Source organism: Coregonus lavaretus, assembly GCF_964263955.1.
Source record: "Coregonus lavaretus genome assembly, chromosome: 1".
In the NCBI taxonomy this organism is placed as follows: Eukaryota; Metazoa; Chordata; class Actinopteri; order Salmoniformes; family Salmonidae; genus Coregonus; species Coregonus lavaretus.
The window spans coordinates 14,724,138-14,742,090 of record NC_139988.1 but is presented as its reverse complement, the minus strand read 5'-3'; the positions used below and the strand labels follow the sequence as shown (position 1 = coordinate 14,742,090).

At 41.5% G+C, this 17,953-nt stretch overlaps 1 protein-coding gene across 5 annotated transcripts; it reads right to left on the bottom strand.

Moving 5' to 3' along the window:
* Positions 1-443: 443 nt before the first annotated feature.
* On the bottom strand, positions 444-17,321 carry LOC311144939 (uncharacterized protein). Of its 5 annotated transcripts, none has more exons than XR_014614547.1 (5): positions 17,160-17,321; positions 9,368-9,426; positions 4,858-4,991; positions 4,484-4,762; positions 444-994 (listed from the first exon to the last, which is right to left on the bottom strand). XR_014614547.1 is itself a non-coding variant. In XM_084181127.1 (4 exons), exons 2-4 carry the CDS (start codon positions 9,381-9,383, stop codon positions 914-916), a joined length of 231 nt encoding a protein of 76 aa, XP_084037253.1. In that variant the 5' UTR covers positions 9,384-9,426; positions 17,160-17,277; the 3' UTR covers positions 444-913. The 5 variants fall into 5 exon arrangements, 3 of the variants coding, with proteins under 3 accessions (XP_084037253.1, XP_084037252.1, XP_084037251.1); XR_014614548.1 differs by having other exon boundaries at positions 4,484-4,657; positions 17,160-17,277; XM_084181127.1 differs by lacking the exon at positions 4,484-4,762 and having other exon boundaries at positions 17,160-17,277.
* Between the last annotated feature and the right edge of the window lie 632 nt (positions 17,322-17,953).

Here is a 17,953-nt window from a genome sequence, read left to right as displayed (position 1 = left end):
ATATCATGGTCCTTCCCTGTATACAAATCATGCAAATTCATTGAAAGACCACTCTGGAGGTGGTCAGGAAAATAATATCCCAATTAGATCACAATGAGAATGTGGACATGCTCAAGACTGTTAGAACCAGGTATAAACAGGGCTAAAACTGCACTTTGTCAAAATCAATTAGAGGCTTTCCACGTGTCAGTCCACTTGTTGCACCCGCCCATTCATTGTCAGAGGGATTTAACATGATTTCTATGTTGGTTCATCTATTTTAACTGTTTCTTTTTCTATTTGCATTCACATCTCAGTGTGTGTGTGTGCGTGTGTGTGTGTGTGTGTGTGTGTGTGTGCGTGCTGGCGCGCACGTGTGTGTGTGTCCATGTGTTGCAGCATGGTATTACTTATCAGTGAGTTATGTTTCACAGTAGCCAAACGGAAACCAATCAAATTAAAACTCTGTATGGAAATATGTTTACTCATTTCTTGTATTTACAACATCATGGTCTTACCAGTACAGTAGTTAGCCTACATCCTTTACAAAAACCTGATGAAAATGTGCTTACATTTTGAATATGCAGGCAGTCTTGTCTTTCTCATACTTTATGAATGAATCAAGCCATCTCCACTGTTGGACTCTATTTATTAATTGCAGGATTATCAGGTCACCATTGTTATGTTATGATCATCAGACCCCCCTGTTACTGTTAAATAATGTGCTCTAGACTAATCCTTATTGGGAGACAGGCAGACACAGCATTGAAAGGTCAACAACCGACTCTTGGTGGTACAGTAACCTGAGAAGGGATGGTTTTGCACCCCTGTAGTTGGACCCCTGGTCAGGCCTATAGATTGTAAAGGGAGAATGTGTAGTGTTTACTAGTGGTGAAACAGCAAGGTCCCACTGTTGCGCTCTTCTGTTCTTCTGTTAATTTGGGGGTTTGTCTTCCATCACATTGTCTTCCTTCAGCAAACACACTATTAGTCTTCTCATCCCCAGCGGCGGATCCTGGGGTAAACACAAGAAAGCCAGTCAGACTTCTGTATGATATAGTGTTATGATTCCACAAACATATCTACCCGTAAGAGAATGTCAGACACAGAGCAGCTCCCAGCAGCAAAATGTCCAGCAGTGATGTCCTTGAGTGTGTGTGTGTGTGTGTGTGTGTGTGTGTGTGTGTGTGTGTGTGTGTGTGTGTGTGTGTGTGTGTGTGTGTGTGTGTGTGAACACTAGAACTGGTCCTGCCAGGTTTCTAGTAATCAACCAAACCACACTTCAGGTTCTGTGGAAACATTTCTTTGTTCAGTTTCTCCTCAGGCCAACCGTATGTATTTAGTTAACCCATGGGCTCTAATAACTGATAACTACACTGTGTTGGGTATACTTTAATAATGTGCCAAGCAAACTAAGCTCTTACAAGCCAGCATAAATACTGTAACACACACACGCACACACAGGCGCACAGACGCGCACACACACAAGCATGAACATGCGGATCAGAGTTGAGTGCCGTCCTGTCCTCTACCCCTTCCGGCCATAGAGCCGTCCCCGGCCCACAGATCGACTCAAGGACACAACCTTGACATAACTAGACAAATAGAGGGGCCTCTCCCTCCCTCTCTTAATTAAATTCAATTATATTTCAATTTTAGGGCTTTATTGGCATGGGAAACGTATGTTAACATTGCCAAAGCAAGTGAAGTAAATAGTAAAGAAAAGTGAAATAAACAATAAATATTAACAGTAAACATTACACTCAGAAGTTCCAAAAGAATAAAGATATTTCAAATGTCATATATACAGTGTTGTAATGATGTGCAAATAGTTTAAGTACAAAAAGGAAAATAAATCAACATAAATATGGGTTATATTTACACAGCAATGGTGTTTGTTCTTCACTGGTTGCCCTTTTCTTGTGGCAACAGGTCACAAATCTTGCTGCTGTGATGGCACACTGTGGTATTTCACCCAATAGATATGGGAGTTTATCCAAATTGGATTTGTTTTCGAATTCTTTGTGGGTCTGTGTAATCTGAGGGAAATATGTGTCTCTAATATGGTCATACATTTGGTAGGAGGTTAGGAGGTGCAGCTCAGTTTCCACCTCATTTTGTGGGCAGTGTGCACAAAGCCTGTCTTCTCTTGAGAACCAGGTCTGTCTACGGAGGCCTTTCTCAATAGCAAGGCTATGCTCACTGAGTCTGTACATAGGTAAAGATTTCCTTAATTTTGGGTCAGTCACAGTGGTCAGGTATTCTGCCACTGTGTACTCTCTGTTTAGGGCCAAATAATATTATAGTTTGCTCTGTTTTTATGTTAATTCTTTCCAATGTGTCAAGTAATTGTCTTTTTGTTTTCTCATGATTTGGTTGGGTCTAATTGTGTTGCTGTCCTGGGGCTCTGTGGGGTCTGTTTGTGTTTGTTAACAGAGCCCCAGGACCAGCTTGCTTAGGGGACTCTTCTCCATGTTCATTTCTCACATGGTTTTGTTATGGAAGGTTTGGGAATCGCTTCCTTTTAGGTGGTTGTAGAATTTAACGACTATTTTCTGGATTTTGTTAATTAGCGGGTATCGGCTCTGCATGCATTATTTGGTGTTTTACGTTGTACACAGAGGATATTTTAGCAGAATTCTCAATTTGGTGTTTGTGAATTCTTGGTTGGTGAGCGGATCCCAGACCTCACAACCATAAAGGGGCAACGGGGTTCTATAACTGATTCAAGTATTTTTAGCCAGATCCTAATTGGTATGTCAAATGTTATGTTCATTTTGATGGCATAGAAGGCCCTTTTTGCCTTGTCTCTCAGATCGTTCACAGCTTTGTGGAAGTTACCTGTGGCGCTGATCTCTCTCTCTCTCTCTCTCTCTCTCTCTCTCTCTCTTTCTCTCTCTCTCTCTCTCTCTCTCTCTCTCTCTCTCTCTCTCTCTCTCTCTCTCTCTCTCTCTCTCTCTCTCTCTCTCTCTCTCTCTCTCTCTCTCTCTCTCTCTCTCTCTCTCTCTCTCTCTCTCTCTCTCTCTCTCTCTCTCTCTCTCTCTCTCTCTCTCTCTCTCTCTCTCTCTCTCTCTCTCTCTCTCTCTCTCTCTCTCTCTCTCTCTCTCTCTCTCTCTCTCTCTCTCTCTCCTGCTTCCCCCTCATCAATATTATCTATCACTGATCTATATTATCTATAACTGATTGATATTATCTATAACTGATCAATAATAACAAATCAATAATATCTATAAATCCAATCACATTTTATTGGTCACACACACATATTTAGCAGATGTTATTGTGTGTGTAGTGAAATGCTTGTGTCCCTAGCGCCAACAGTGCAGTAGTATCTAACAATTCACAACAATACACACAAATTTAAAAGTCAACAAATGGAATTAAGAAATATATAATATTAGGACGAGCAATGTCTGGGTGGCATTGACTAAAATACAGTAGAATACAGTATATACATATGAAATGAGTAAACAATATGTAAACATTATTTAAGTGACCAGTGTTCCATTATTAAAGTGACCAGTGATTCCATGTCTATGTACATAGGGCAGCAGCCTCTAAGGTGCAGGGTTGCGTAACTGGGTGGTAGCTGGCTAGTGATGGCTATTTAACAGTCTGATGGCCTTGAGATAGAAGCTGTTTTTCAGTCTCTCAGTCCGTTTTGATGCACCTGTACTGACCTTGCCTTCAATAATATCTATAACTGATCAATAATATCTATAACGGATCATTAATATCTATAACTGATCAATATTTTCTATAACTGATCAATATTACCTATAACTGATCGATAATATCTATAACTGATCGATAGTATCTATAACTGATTAATAGTATCTATAACTGATTAATAGTATCTATAACTGATCAATATTATATATAACTGATCAATAATATCTATAACTGATCAATATTATCTATAAATGATCAATAATATCTATTTACTAACCACTTTGTACATTGTGTAATGATGACGTCATTTGGCCTGAGGCTGAATGTGACATGAGAGCATGACTAGCGGCAGTGATAAGACAGTAGTAGAAGTCTGTTGACTGGGCTGAACAACAGTTCTTTATGCTGACTGAGTCTATGAGAGGATAACTCCAGCCAGAGCTACAGATCTGATATCTATTGCTTTCACTGTGGCTAGCAGTGCTGTTAGCTCCTACACAGCCCAGTGGTACATGTCACTAGATAGAAGGCTTATGGAGTCAGACAATGCACTGTCACAGAGCTTTGTGATGTCAGTGAAACCAACTGACAGATGGTTTGGAACTGTTGGAGAGAATACTTTTTTTCTTTTCTTCAGCTAGCGATCCATTAAATACTGACTCATCATAAAAGGGATGGGGAGAGGAGGGGAGAGGAGTGGAGTGGAACGGAGAGTAGGGGAAAGGTGGAGAGAGAGAGCGAGGGAGCGAGAGAGAGAGAGGATAAGTCATTTTTTCCATGAGCCCAAGGCTCTATCGGTGACAGAAAAACAAGTTTGCAGTCAATCACTTGCCTCACTGCTCCAGGTCAGCGTCAGTGACATGGGTTAGGACCAGACTGGAAGGTCCTATGGGTGGATGGACCGCTCCACCTCTGGTGTGGTGGTGTAGAGGTCTGATGCTGAAGTATAGTATACTGGACTCTGATATGATAAGATGGTGGTCGGCTAGGTAGATGGTTGACATGGCTGCAGGGCGGAATTGGGGATTGATCGTTGGTCTCAGGTGTGTGTCTGTAAATTTGCATTGGGATTTGACCTTTGGTCTCTTTTCTGTAGGTGTCTGGTCAGTGACTTTGGAGAATGTTCAAAATGAAGTTATTTAGATACTGTAGGTATAAAAACATGATTCCGATGTAAAATAACAATTATCTGTATGATGCAGTTACCTGATCCAACACATAGACAGTGACATCATCAAAGAAAGACACCTTCCTCCTGTGTCCAGGTTCGTCCCCTTCTGGTGATGCGGGGCTGGGGGACCCTCTCACCTGAGGAGAGCCAGCACTGGAAGTCTTCATACCTGCATGGAGAAAAAGGTGATTCTTCAACATAAAACTAGGTATTTTATACAAATCAATAAACATCTATTGAGACATCCAGCGTCTCCTTTTACAATGAGCCCTAGTGACGGTATAGTATATAGTATATATACTATATAGTATATATAGTATATAGTATATAGATATAGTGTATATCTCCTTCAAAAACAGGAAGCGTATAAATGGATTAGTATGCTGCTTTCCATCCAATGACATGGCACCCAGGCAATCATTGGAGAATTTAGATTGATACTTTTCTCCTGGCCACTTACTGCAGGGCCTGAATAAATATTGGTGGCCGTACTCACAGGCAAACACGCAATAGGAACCTTTTTCCGTTCTGTGGTCACCGGGCAACCATTAAATGAGTGACTCAGGACAGGAAACAGAGACGCTGACTCACTGAACGCTATGACAAACGAACGCAAGAGGCACACACACACACACAGCCCAGGAGATGCACCCCCTCCCCCTCACACACACACACACAACTACACACACACACACACACACACACACACACACACACACACACACAACACACAACACACACACACAGCTCTAATCTGTGTCTCCTTCATCACCTAGATCAGCAACTCACTGTGTAACAGGTGTGAGTAGGGGGCCACAGCAGCACTGCCCAAAAGACCCCTACCAACGCCCTACATACAAACAGACACAGTTTAAACACACACACTCGCACACAGACACACACACACACACACACACACAGAGTGAACTATAAAATGAAGAGGGCTGTTAGCTAGAGAACAAGACAATGCAACTGCAAAGCAATGGTCAACAACTTTTTAAACTGTTAGTGAAAGTTACAGAAACAGAAACATACCATTGGTCTCTCTCATTAGTTTGCTCCACAACGACCACACCCCTATTTGGGTAGCCAATAAGATGAGGGTCCATCCAAAGACAGGAAACAGCAAACTCATTCTCTGAAGTGCAGTATCTCCCGAGTGGCGCAGTGGTCTAAGGCAGTGGTTGGTAGAGCATGGTGTTTGCAACGCCAGGGATGTGGGTTCGATTCCCACGGGGGGCCAGTATGAAAAAATAAAAAATTTATGCACTCACTAACTGTAAGTCGCTCTGGATAAGAGCGTCTGCTAAAATGTAAATGTAAGTCTGTTGAGTGAAGATTACCAAATGTCATTTTACATGTTGCTACATCATGGTACTCTACAACTACAGAACACTACAATGTTCTGTTGCAACTTCCTGACATCCAGGCCTATCAATGTGAATTTCAAGAGGAAAGTGACTTAAGAGAGAGAAGGCCAGAATAATACTGTACCTTGTGAAAGAGAGAGAGAAGAGAGAAGAGAGAGAGAAGAGAGAGAGAGAGAGAGAGAGAGAGAGAGAGAGAGAGAGAGAGAGAGAGAGAGGGGAGGGGGAGAGAAGAGAGAGAGAGAGAGATAGAGAGAGAGGTATACAGTAGTCAGTCCCATGGGCTTGACCAGTAGCAGAACAGAGAACAGGCAGATCAATTAATTGCCTGGCTAATGTAGCAGAGCCTCCTTGGTGACAGAAACAGTGAGAGGACAATACACACACACAAAGCTCTACAGAGAAGCTGCAATGAAAATGTTGACTCGAAATCAGAAACTGAACGTTTACAAGAGGAAAGATGGATTTACAGGCCTGTGCAACCTCAGGACCTTTACTCTCTTTGGGACTTTCACCATGGCATATTATTACAAGCCAATGTGGGCATGAGGGCCCTCTAGTGCTTCTGTTGATAATAGCAGACAGTCGACGTAAAAGACGTCAAACACTTCAGCAGGAGAAGTGCTAGGGCCATCTAGAAAATAGCTACTCTGCTGCCATGTGACTGAAGTTTATTTGACGTTATGTAATAAAATGTTTCTGTACAGATTCAATTCAATTACTACTGTCTACTGAATGATGAAATGCTGTATTCATTTAGTGAACATATGTGTGGGCTTACAGTAAACCTCCCACACTCTTTCTGATAGAGGACAAGTTGTTGGTCCGGTCGCTACTGTCCTCCCCCTGACAACAAAATCACTGATGCTGGAGTTCTACTTGACACACTCATGCAGCATCAGGATATTGTTCCCAGGGAGACACGCACACACACTCATCTTTCAGGTCCTCTCTGTCCCGGGTCTGAAGAAGAAGGGAAGGAAGGAGGTGGCGAGAGGAGTGGAGGAAAGGAGGTGGAGAGAGATGGACAGATGGTGGTTAACTCAAATGGAGGAAGGTGCTTGTGTTTCAACCTAGCCCCCGTGTGTTTCATTAAGGGTCACCCTCCCTCCCTCCCTCCCTCCCTTCCTTCCTTCCTCCCTTCCTTCCTTCCTTCCTTCCTTCCTTCCTTCCTTCCTCCCTCCTTCCTCCCTCCTTTTTTCTGTATAGTCCAGGCATCATGTCACCTAGCCTGCAAACCCTGGTCCTTCTGTTAGGTCAGCCTGATGCTTGAACAGATACCTGACACCTTTTCCACTGAACTTAGCAGCATTGTGCATATGATATAGGCCAGGGTTGAAAAAGCCTAATAAAATATATTTTAAAAGATCTCTATATAATATGATTATTCAACAAAAAAAGTTAAAATGTAATCTAAACTATTTGTGCTGTGGTCAGTCTGTTTACCCAGAATCAACCTCTTGATATAAATCTACAACACTGTTCATTTCATTCATTAATTACAGTATCTTTAATTCCCCCTCTTTGGAAGATTGTGATCTGATGGGCCACATTAAAAGCGGCATCCATCATTGCTCAGGTTTCAGATGTGACAGGGTGACTAGTCGTTACATTCCCTAATTTACTGTTGTTTTTCTAACTGGGGCAAGGCATAGAATATCCCTTCTCCCCTGCCCCTACCCAGGGTAATAACAGGCCTATATATGCCTCTCCTCTTCCCAGGTCTTCAACATTAACGGTCATTTGGTGACAGTCCAAAGAAATGCAATGCACCAGTCCCACAATGCAATGCAACGGCTTGGGACACTTGTCCATGTGCAGACCCTAGTGGGCGGAGTCAGGGACAGAGAGGGCCAATAGTAGACCTAACCCTACTCGAAAAACGGGATTGAGGGGGGTCACTTTGCTTTCTAATTGGGTTGGCTTTGAGTTTCCCACACCAATTGAGTTGTAACACATGCGTAACTATCCTTTTACACTAGAGGCGCAGAATCATCCTATCCAGCCGTCAGACGACAAGTGACACCAAACAATCCGTGAGAGGAGGGTAATTGGAGCTCGCCGGACTTATTCTGAGCATGCAAAACACACACACACACACACACACACACACACACAGGGCTTATTCTGAGCAGTGCAAAACCGTGACGCCCCAAGCAGGGCCGCATGACCCTCTGCTCTCCCACTGTCCAGACTATGCAGCATTGCACTCTGGGTAAAACTGTGAAATGAGCCCTCCACCACCCAGGCCCTAGCAGCCCTGTCTACAGCCTTTATTTGGACACGCCAGGAGGATAGCTTCTCCCTTCTCATTAAGGTGAAACTGGACACTGAAACTACAAATTGGTAAACATGTTATTGTGTCCTGTCAGTTACATATTTTCACAGGAGAGCAATAAAACCTCATCTCCTTTGTCTTCTCCATTAATCAGGGTGTCAAAAAAATATTGTGCATTTCCACATTAATATTCCTTCATGAGCTGAGTGGGATCGTTCAGTTTTGGAGTTGCTCATTTTGTCCTCCGCTCAAATCTTATTCTAAACCAGCATTGATTGTCAATATAGATATGGAATTAAGTGGAAGAGCGTTTTTCTTTTCACTAGGGGCTTACGATCACAAATACTATCTTAGGATCTTAGTAGCAGATTATTGTCTTTAGAGTGTTTGCTGAGAGAGTTCCTATAATATGATGAGATAAATCTAAGATACATTTCAGAGAGCTGGTAATGTATTTATGAGCCTCTGTTGACCGCAGTACACCTGCTCTTCTCCAGTTCAGACTTGGACATGGCTGAACAAGCAAGACTGATGCCAATAATGCACTGCCATTTTGGGCAAGTGTGCGTCAAGTGTGTGTATGTGTGTGAAGTGTGTGTGTGTGTGTGTGTGTGTGTGTGTGTGTGTGTGTGTGTGTGTGTGTGTGTGTACTTGCATGCTGTGTCTGAATAAGTATTGAGTGGGGCCAACTTAACCTGACTTATTTATTTGTGTTCATTTCCCGGTACGGGCAGAACACGCTTTACTGGGATAAGGAACTCTATACTACAGTGTATAGTACAGTAACCTGTAATAGCACCGCCACCCCTCAACACAGTCTAAATGCAGACACCCTGAACACATCCCTAAATAGGAGTAGACACTAAGTAGAGGGAAACACATCTACAGTATGTCCATTACCTGCTGTTGTGTACATAGAGGACTCCTCTATTCTCTCCCCCCATCCTCCTCTCCTCCTGCTGGGAAAGAGAGAGCAGGACATACACAGTCACATCCTCTACTTCAACACAATCAGATGAATCACGCAGCACATTTAGCAGCACTTAAAGTAAACCTTAAACACTTAAACCTCAGAGAGAAAGAGAAAAAATTAGTATCTCCTGCAAAAATAATGAAGGGTTTGGTTCAGAGTTGTTGGTTTTTTAAACCCTAAAGTACCAGCTATTTACTTTACATAATACAATGGTAACTACACAGTTATAACCAGTTGATCAAGTACTGTCAAATAAAGTGCTAGCACAATTTCACTAACCTGACGAATATAGAGAAGAGGCATCAGTATTACCCTAAAAAAACCTGATGATGAAACCAACTTCCCTCCAAAGCACTGACAGTTAGTCAGTGAACTCCAAAGCCCATGTCATGACAGTATCCGACCACTAGGAGGCAGAGAAACCCATGTCATGACAGAATCCTACCACTGAGAGGCAGATAAACCCATGTCATGACAGTAACTTACCACTAGGAGGCAGATAAAACCATGTAGTGACAATATTATACCCCTAGGTGGCAGAAAAGAGAACCCCTCCCTCCAGAAGAGTTTGTTTCAATCAGCCAGTGTGTGTAGTGGATGGAAGTTGACCTTATAGGGTCCTGCATGTCTAATAGATGCGTCTGTGCTGCTGCTGCTGTGTCACGGCTATTTAAAAATAAAAGCGCCATGTCAGTCTGGCCAGTCTCCGCCTGCCTCTCTCTGCCCGGGTTCTGGGTGGTTACCGCGGTGAGGAGAAGAGATCAGGAGATCAAATGACCCATTTTGAACAGGAACACAAATTATAGATATAGCTATCCTGTCTATAGCTGTACTGTCTATATGTATCTATATCTATTCTGTCTATACCTGTACTATCTATACTATATATAACTGTCTATATCTATACCATCTATAACTGTTTATATCTATACCATCTATAACTGTCTATATCTATACCATCTATAACTGTCTATATCTATACCATCTATGACTGTCTATATCTATACCATCTATACTGTCTATATCTATACCATCTATAACTGTCTATATCTATACCATCTATAACTGTCTATATCTATACCATCTATAGCTGTCTATATCTATACCATCTATAACTGTCTATATCTATACCATCTATACTGTCTATATCTATACCATCTATACTGTCTATATCTATACCATCTATACTGTCTATATCTATACCATCTATAACTGTCTATATCTATACCATCTATACTGTCTATATCTATACCATCTATACTGTCTATATCTATACCATCTATAGCTGTCTATATCTATACCATCTATAACTGTCTATATCTATACCATCTATAGCTGTCTATATCTATACCATATATAACTGTCTATATCTATACCATCTATAGCTGTCTATATCCATACCATCTATAGCTGTCTATATCTATACCATCTATAACTGTCTATATCTATACCATCTATAACTGTCTATATCTATACCATCTATAACTGTCTATATCTATACCATCTATGACTGTCTATATCTATACCATCTATAGCTGTCTATATCTATACCATCTATAACTGTCTATATCTATACCATCTATAACTGTCTATATCTATACCATCTATAACTGTCTATATCTATACCATCTATAACTGTCTATATCTATACCATCTATAACTGTCTATATCTATACCATCTATACTGTCTATATCTATACCATCTATAACTGTCTATATCTATACCATCTATAGCTGTCTATATCTATACCATCTTTAACTGTCTATATCTATACCATCTATAGCTGTCTATATCTATACCATCTATAGCTGTCTATATCTATACCATCTATAACTGTCTATATCTATACCATCTATAACTGTCTATATCTATACCATCTATAACTGTCTATATCTATACCATCTATGACTGTCTATATCTATACCATCTATAGCTGTCTATATCTATACCATCTATAGCTGTCTATATCTATACCATCTATAACTGTCTATATCTATACCATCTATAACTGTCTATATCTATACCATCTATTACTGTCTATATCTATACCATCTATGACTGTCTATATCTATACTATCTATAGCTGTCTATATCTATACCATCTATAACTGTCTATATCTATACCATCTATGACTGTCTATATCTATACCATCTATAGCTGTCTATATCTATACCATCTATACTGTCTATATCTATACCATCTATAACTGTCTATATCTATACCATCTATGACTGTCTATATCTATACCATCTATAGCTGTCTATATCTATACCATCTATAACTGTCTATATCTATACCATCTATAACTGTCTATATCTATACCATCTATGACTGTCTATATCTATACCATCTATAGCTGTCTATATCTATACCATCTATAACTGTCTATATCTATACCATCTATAGCTGTCTATATCTATACCATCTATAACTGTCTATATCTATACCATCTATAACTGTCTATATCTATACCATCTATAACTGTCTATATCTATACCATCTATAACTGTCTATATCTATACCATCTATAGCTGTCTATATCTATACCATCTATAACTGTCTATATCTATACCATCTATAACTGTCTATATCTATACCATCTATAGCTGTCTATATCTATACCATCTATAGCTGTCTATATCTATACCATCTATATCTGTCTATATCTATACCATCTATAACTGTCTATATCTATACCATCTATAGCTGTCTATATCTATACCATCTATAGCTGTCTATATCTATACCATCTATAGCTGTCTATATCTATACCATCTATAGCTGTCTATATCTATACCATCTATAGCTGTCTATATCTATACCATCTATAACTGTCTATATCTATACCATCTATAGCTGTCTATATCTATACCATCTATAGCTGTCTATATCTATACCATCTATAGCTGTCTATATCTATACCATCTATAACTGTCTATATCTATACCATCTATAACTGTCTATATCTATACCATCTATAGCTGTCTATATCTATACCATCTATAGCTGTCTATATCTATACCATCTATAGCTGTCTATATCTATACCATCTATAACTGTCTATATCTATACCATCTATAGCTGTCTATATCTATACCATCTATAGCTGTCTATATCTATACCATCTATAGCTGTCTATATCTATACCATCTATAGCTGTCTATATCTATACCATCTATAGCTGTCTATATCTATACCATCTATAACTGTCTATATCTATACCATCTATAGCTGTCTATATCTATACCATCTATAGCTGTCTATATCTATACCATCTATAACTGTCTATATCTATACCATCTATAGCTGTCTATATCTATACCATCTATACTGTCTATATCTATACCATCTATAGCTGTCTATATCTATACCATCTATAGCTGTCTATATCTATACCATCTATAGCTGTCTATATCTATACCATCTATACTGTCTATATCTATACCATCTATAGCTGTCTATATCTATACCATCTATACTGTCTATATCTATACCATCTATGACTGTCTATATCTATGTATAATGTAAGGTTTGGTTTCCCTGGATCTTAATTTGACCACTCCTTTGTTGCTGAGAATTTTTCTGCACAGCAGTGTGTTCAAAGTTGAAAAAGGATTATAAAGTTTGTAATTTCCACTTTAAAATCTGGGTTACTGGCATTGGGCCAGTAACCGAAAGGTTTCTGGTTTGAATCCCCGAGCTGGCTAGGTGAAAAATCTGTCAACGTGTCCTTAAGCAAGGCACTTAACCCTAATTGCTCCTGTAAGTCGCTCTGGATAAGAGCGTCTGCTAAATGACATAAATGTAAAATGTCAGACTTGAGTTGCCCTAACGAAAAATGTATCAACCCTTTCAAAAGATGTCAACTAATTATAATCCACATAATAATTCACATTTCCTGTTGCTGCAGGATTACTTTCCTGCTGTAGCAAACTGGCTCAAATTAAGATCCTACATCTGTACCAGTGTTCAAATAAGACTAGATCCACTTTAACATACTCTGCAGAATGTCTGTAAAGGGTTTATTATGTACTTACTTGACTGTTAATGCAACATTAAGTTAGACTGTGAACTGTTGGTTTTGGTCTCTGAGGAGAAAGACGGGATTGGAGGGTTCGGGTTCGTAGGGTGTAGGGAAGTGGGTGTCGTGGTGTGTGTAGGCGTGTGGGGGGTTAGTCAAGACAAGCAATGGCACACCTAGGCCTGTCATGACGTCATCAATCTGTACAACCTCATTTTAAGAATTTCACTAAGACTTTTTTTTTCTCATCGCAAAAAATATGGTTACAGTATATATTATCATGGTGATACTCAAAACGTTGTTTGAGTCTTTAAAACTGAGTGTAGTGAGTGTAGAAAGTAAACTGAAACTGTCTTAACGCAGTAACCAGAAACCCATTGAAGCCTGTGACTGTGCCATATAAAGGAACACATACGAACACGTGAATGCAATGCATACAGTACACCAACAAGTATCTCACATGTACTGTAATCGAAGCAGGAGACCAGCTTAGATCAAACTGAAATTTCAGCAATAACATGAAGCTCGCACTGAGCTGCGGAACACACAGTCGCTGAGAAATTTGCTGTCGACGCCGAGAGGCAGAGGACTGTTGGGAAAGTGTTGAAAAGCTAGACTGTCACCTCTGACCTGCACACACTCACACTCACACACAATCATAATCCAAGGCGAACAGCTGTAGAACTCTTGGATGGTGTAAAGTGATCATTCAGTTACAACCACTAGCAGATACTAAAACAGTCCCACTGGGACAGCTGGTCTGGAGGGAGAGGACACAACGTACACACAGTAGCCTGGGAATGGAATGATTGACAAATTGGCAAACCATTCCCTAACTGGAGAGCTATATCAAATTAAATAGTTTTTGTGGTTTCTGAGGACTGGCCAGCGATGTTCTAATCCATACCCTCAACTATCTCTGCTCTGAGCTCCTCCTATTCCTCACTTCTGCAGGCTTGGCCCTGTTCCAGGCCCAGATACACAGCCTCCCCCCATGCCAACCTCCTCCAAGGGGCCCTGGGGAGTCCCTGTCCCTCCTACCCCCCTGTCACCCCCACCCTTCACTCCCCCACCACCAGAGAGAGAGAAACTGTCACTCATGTTTTATGCCAACTGGCATTCTAGGGGCCTACTCCAGTTCAGGGGGGGGGGGGGGGGGGTCCTACTCCAGTTACATGGTGCACCTATATTTAGATCCAAAATGCAATGAGTCAGGGTTACCCCTGGTTACGAATTAAACATACAGGAAACAGAAGACAGAGACAGAGAGACAGACCGTGAAGTGTATAGGCTACACAGGCCAAAACTGATTTTCACATCTAATAAATAGCTTACATTACACTTGTTGCGGACTAACTTACTCTACTTATGATTGAAATAATTGCAGTTTACTTCATATCAACAAAATAAAAAAAATATGGTTTGCTGCTTCTAGCCCAACTCGTTAAATACAGTGGCTGGCTAGCTGCACTCCTTACATTTCCGTGGGCAACTGATGCTAGCCAATGGCTGAAGCACAGAGATTAAAAGTCTAGTTTTAATCTAAAACCATTAAATAATAAGCTACAACATAGTGCAGGAAGCCAAGATCCCTGTGGATTTAGTAACACAAGGGAGAGACCAACCATTCTCTGTCTCTTTAGAACAGAAGGGTGGAGGGGAAGAGAGAGAGTCCGGAGAGAGAGAAATAGAAAGAGGGAAGAGTTAGGACCAAAAAAGCAAGAGAGAATAAGAGATATGGGAGAGAGGGAGAGGGAGAGGGAGAGGGAGAGGGAGAGGGAGAGGGAGAGAGCACCTGCTGCTGTGGGTGTAGAGAAGGGAAACCTGATATGCAATGGCTTAAAAACCATCTCAGGGAGCTACAGTACACTAGCTAACACAGGCCTACGTAATGGCCTGGTGAGATCACACCAGCAGAAGGGGTAATGTGTGTGTTGGGAAGTCTCTCTCCGGCCACCTGAGATACAACTGCCAAATGTTCCCTCTAACCCAAGGCTCTTCAATCCCGGTCCTGGGGATTTAGGAGCCATACATGGTGCATGCTTTCGTACCAACACAACCACACCTGATTCAACTAATCAAGGGATGATGACACTGCCATTATCATGGCCCAGCCAGTGTCGCAGCCAAATTATGTATTTAATTGGGACGGGTGTTTTTCTCAGTAAACAAATTGTTGGTTAAAACGTCCCACTGGGACATTTAATAAAGAAAAGGGATTGGGAACACCTAACAGTGAGCAGAGTTCATTTTATTTGTTTGAAGTGTTCATGCAACCCACTTGATAATTGTCTCCACATATTACGCCTATAAAACATCTGGTAATTTTCATCCCTGGGTAAAACTATGTTCTGGTGTGTTTATCCTCCCCTCCCAAACCCACAACGGTGTAGCCTACCCTTGGCTCAAGTGCAGATTGCAGAGTGTGTGTGAGGGAGGGTGCTTAGGTTGTTGTTGTGGAGGTGACAGGGTACTCAGCCAGCCTGGCGGTAACTTAGGCTGGAGTAAGGAGTAACGTGAGCAGTGATGATCAGAACGTGAGCAGCAATCAGACAGAACACTCTGTCTTGTTTTCCTTTGGTTCCTGTGGATTTATAGCCAAGAGAAGTGGGACACGGTCACTACAGGGCTCCCATCGACATACACACGCACTCAAGCATGCACGCACGCACGCATGCACGCACGCACACACTTAAATATTGAATGATTGATGTCAGGGCATCAGGAGAGCGAAATAAAACTGCTTGAGGAGGGAGAGGGGAGGAGAGGAGAGGAGAGGAGAGGAGAGGAGAGGAGAGGAGAGGAGAGGAGAGGAGAGGAGAGGAGAGGAGAGGAGAGGAGAGGAGAGGAGAGGAGAGGAGAGGAGAGGAATGTTTAAAACATAAAAAAACACAACATCCTATAAACAACTATCTTAATTATATTTGTCCTTGACTTAAGGTGCACTTGATTTAACTTGCTTGATGCAGTGGGACCAATGGATAAAAAGCAAGAGAAAGAAAGTATGCCCAAACCCAGCAGGCTCCCGCTCTCGCCTCTTACCCTGGGAGTAAGAAGAGCACGCTGCCACCGCCTGGTTGGCTGAGAGTCCGTCCCCATGTCTGTTAGAGACACACAGCTATGCCAACAGGACTCAGCTCTCACCACACAAAATAGCACCAAACAATCCCAGCCAGGCATGAGCTGATTAAAACAACTATGTGGTCCAGGGATCTGGGGGAGATCCCTCAGAAGGCTAATGTGTTTTATTATCACTCTGTTTGATCACTCTGTTGTCACAGATAACTTTCCTTCGGAGCAGGAAATGCAAATTATAGAGTATTCAATGTTTAAAAGGCTTCTAAAGTTTGTAATTTACACTTTAAAATGTCAGACTTGATTTATCCTAACAAAAAAGATATCAACACCTACAAAAATGTCCATGAATGATAAATGTCCATGAATGATAAACCAAATAATAATTCACATTTCCCGTTGCTGCAGGATTATTTTCCTACTGTGAGAAACTGATCAAATTAAGATAGTATGTGTGTTTTATTAACTGAGCTAACCAGCGTGCCAGCGTGTGTTTTAGTAATTCCATAGTTAGCCGTTAGACACAGGTATAATGCTGTGGTACAGATCCCCCAGGAGGATATATGGACAATGACAAACACAAAATCCCAATCACAAAAATGTCATTTCACTATCACATACCAATATGGTTGTCCATGTAGAAGAAGGCTGCTCTGGTCCTTAGTCCCATTGTCTTTCCTCCAACTCCTCCACCTCCTCCACTACTGCGTCTTGTCTTCATGGATCTCATCAAGCTGCACCTGCGCAGAAAACGACATAACACAACAACATCCACACACAGCTAAAACATAAAGTAGATCTCTACGTGTGCAGCCGCCCATCCCTCTTCCCCTCTCCCTCATCCCCCTCTCCTCCTCTCCTTCATCACACAGGAAACCTGGCCTTCCTGCAAACAAGCGTCGGAGCATGGAAAGGGGACAAGGCCGCGGCCGGGGGCAGGTATGGACAGAGAGGATGTTTTTGTCATTCCTCAACCCCCCCGGTTGAGAGGCCTGCTGTCGTCCATCCTGAGGAAACTGTCTCACGTCATTGGTGCTCAGAGGAGCTCTACAGCTCCAGCCATAGGCCTGCATATGCATAGCAGGCCCACAGGGATGCAGACACCATCACTGCAGAGAGGGCTTGATGCAGATATCAGCAATGACCCCTACATGGGCGTAACGAAGTAGCTTTATTATTGTGGATAGTTGGGAGAGTGTACAGTAAGCCTATGTTTCATGTAAGGAGAAAGTCGTCAAGGTCAGTTCAATATCTTTATCGATATGTTTCTCTCCAAAGCTAGTTGCTGTTGAACCAGCAGGAAACATTATACTGTACTGTTTCCAAGCCAGCGGCCATTATCCATTTCCTGTACACAATAGGCTACAGTCGAGCCTGGCCAGCTGTGAATGTGTGAATACTCCAACAGGTGACTG

Excerpts from the sequence above, each read along its gene's own strand:
- LOC311144939 (XM_084181125.1), bottom strand. The coding sequence starts at position 17,268 with ATGAGATCCATGAAGACAAGACGCAGTAGTGGAGGAGGTGGAGGAGTT. Across the intron at positions 4,992-17,159 it reads CTACATGGACAACCATATTG|GTATGAAGACTTCCAGTGCT; the intron begins GTATGTGATAGT and ends TTCTCCATGCAG. Across the intron at positions 995-4,857 it reads CTGTCTATGTGTTGGATCAG|GATCCGCCGCTGGGGATGAG; the intron begins GTAACTGCATCA and ends TGTTTACCCCAG.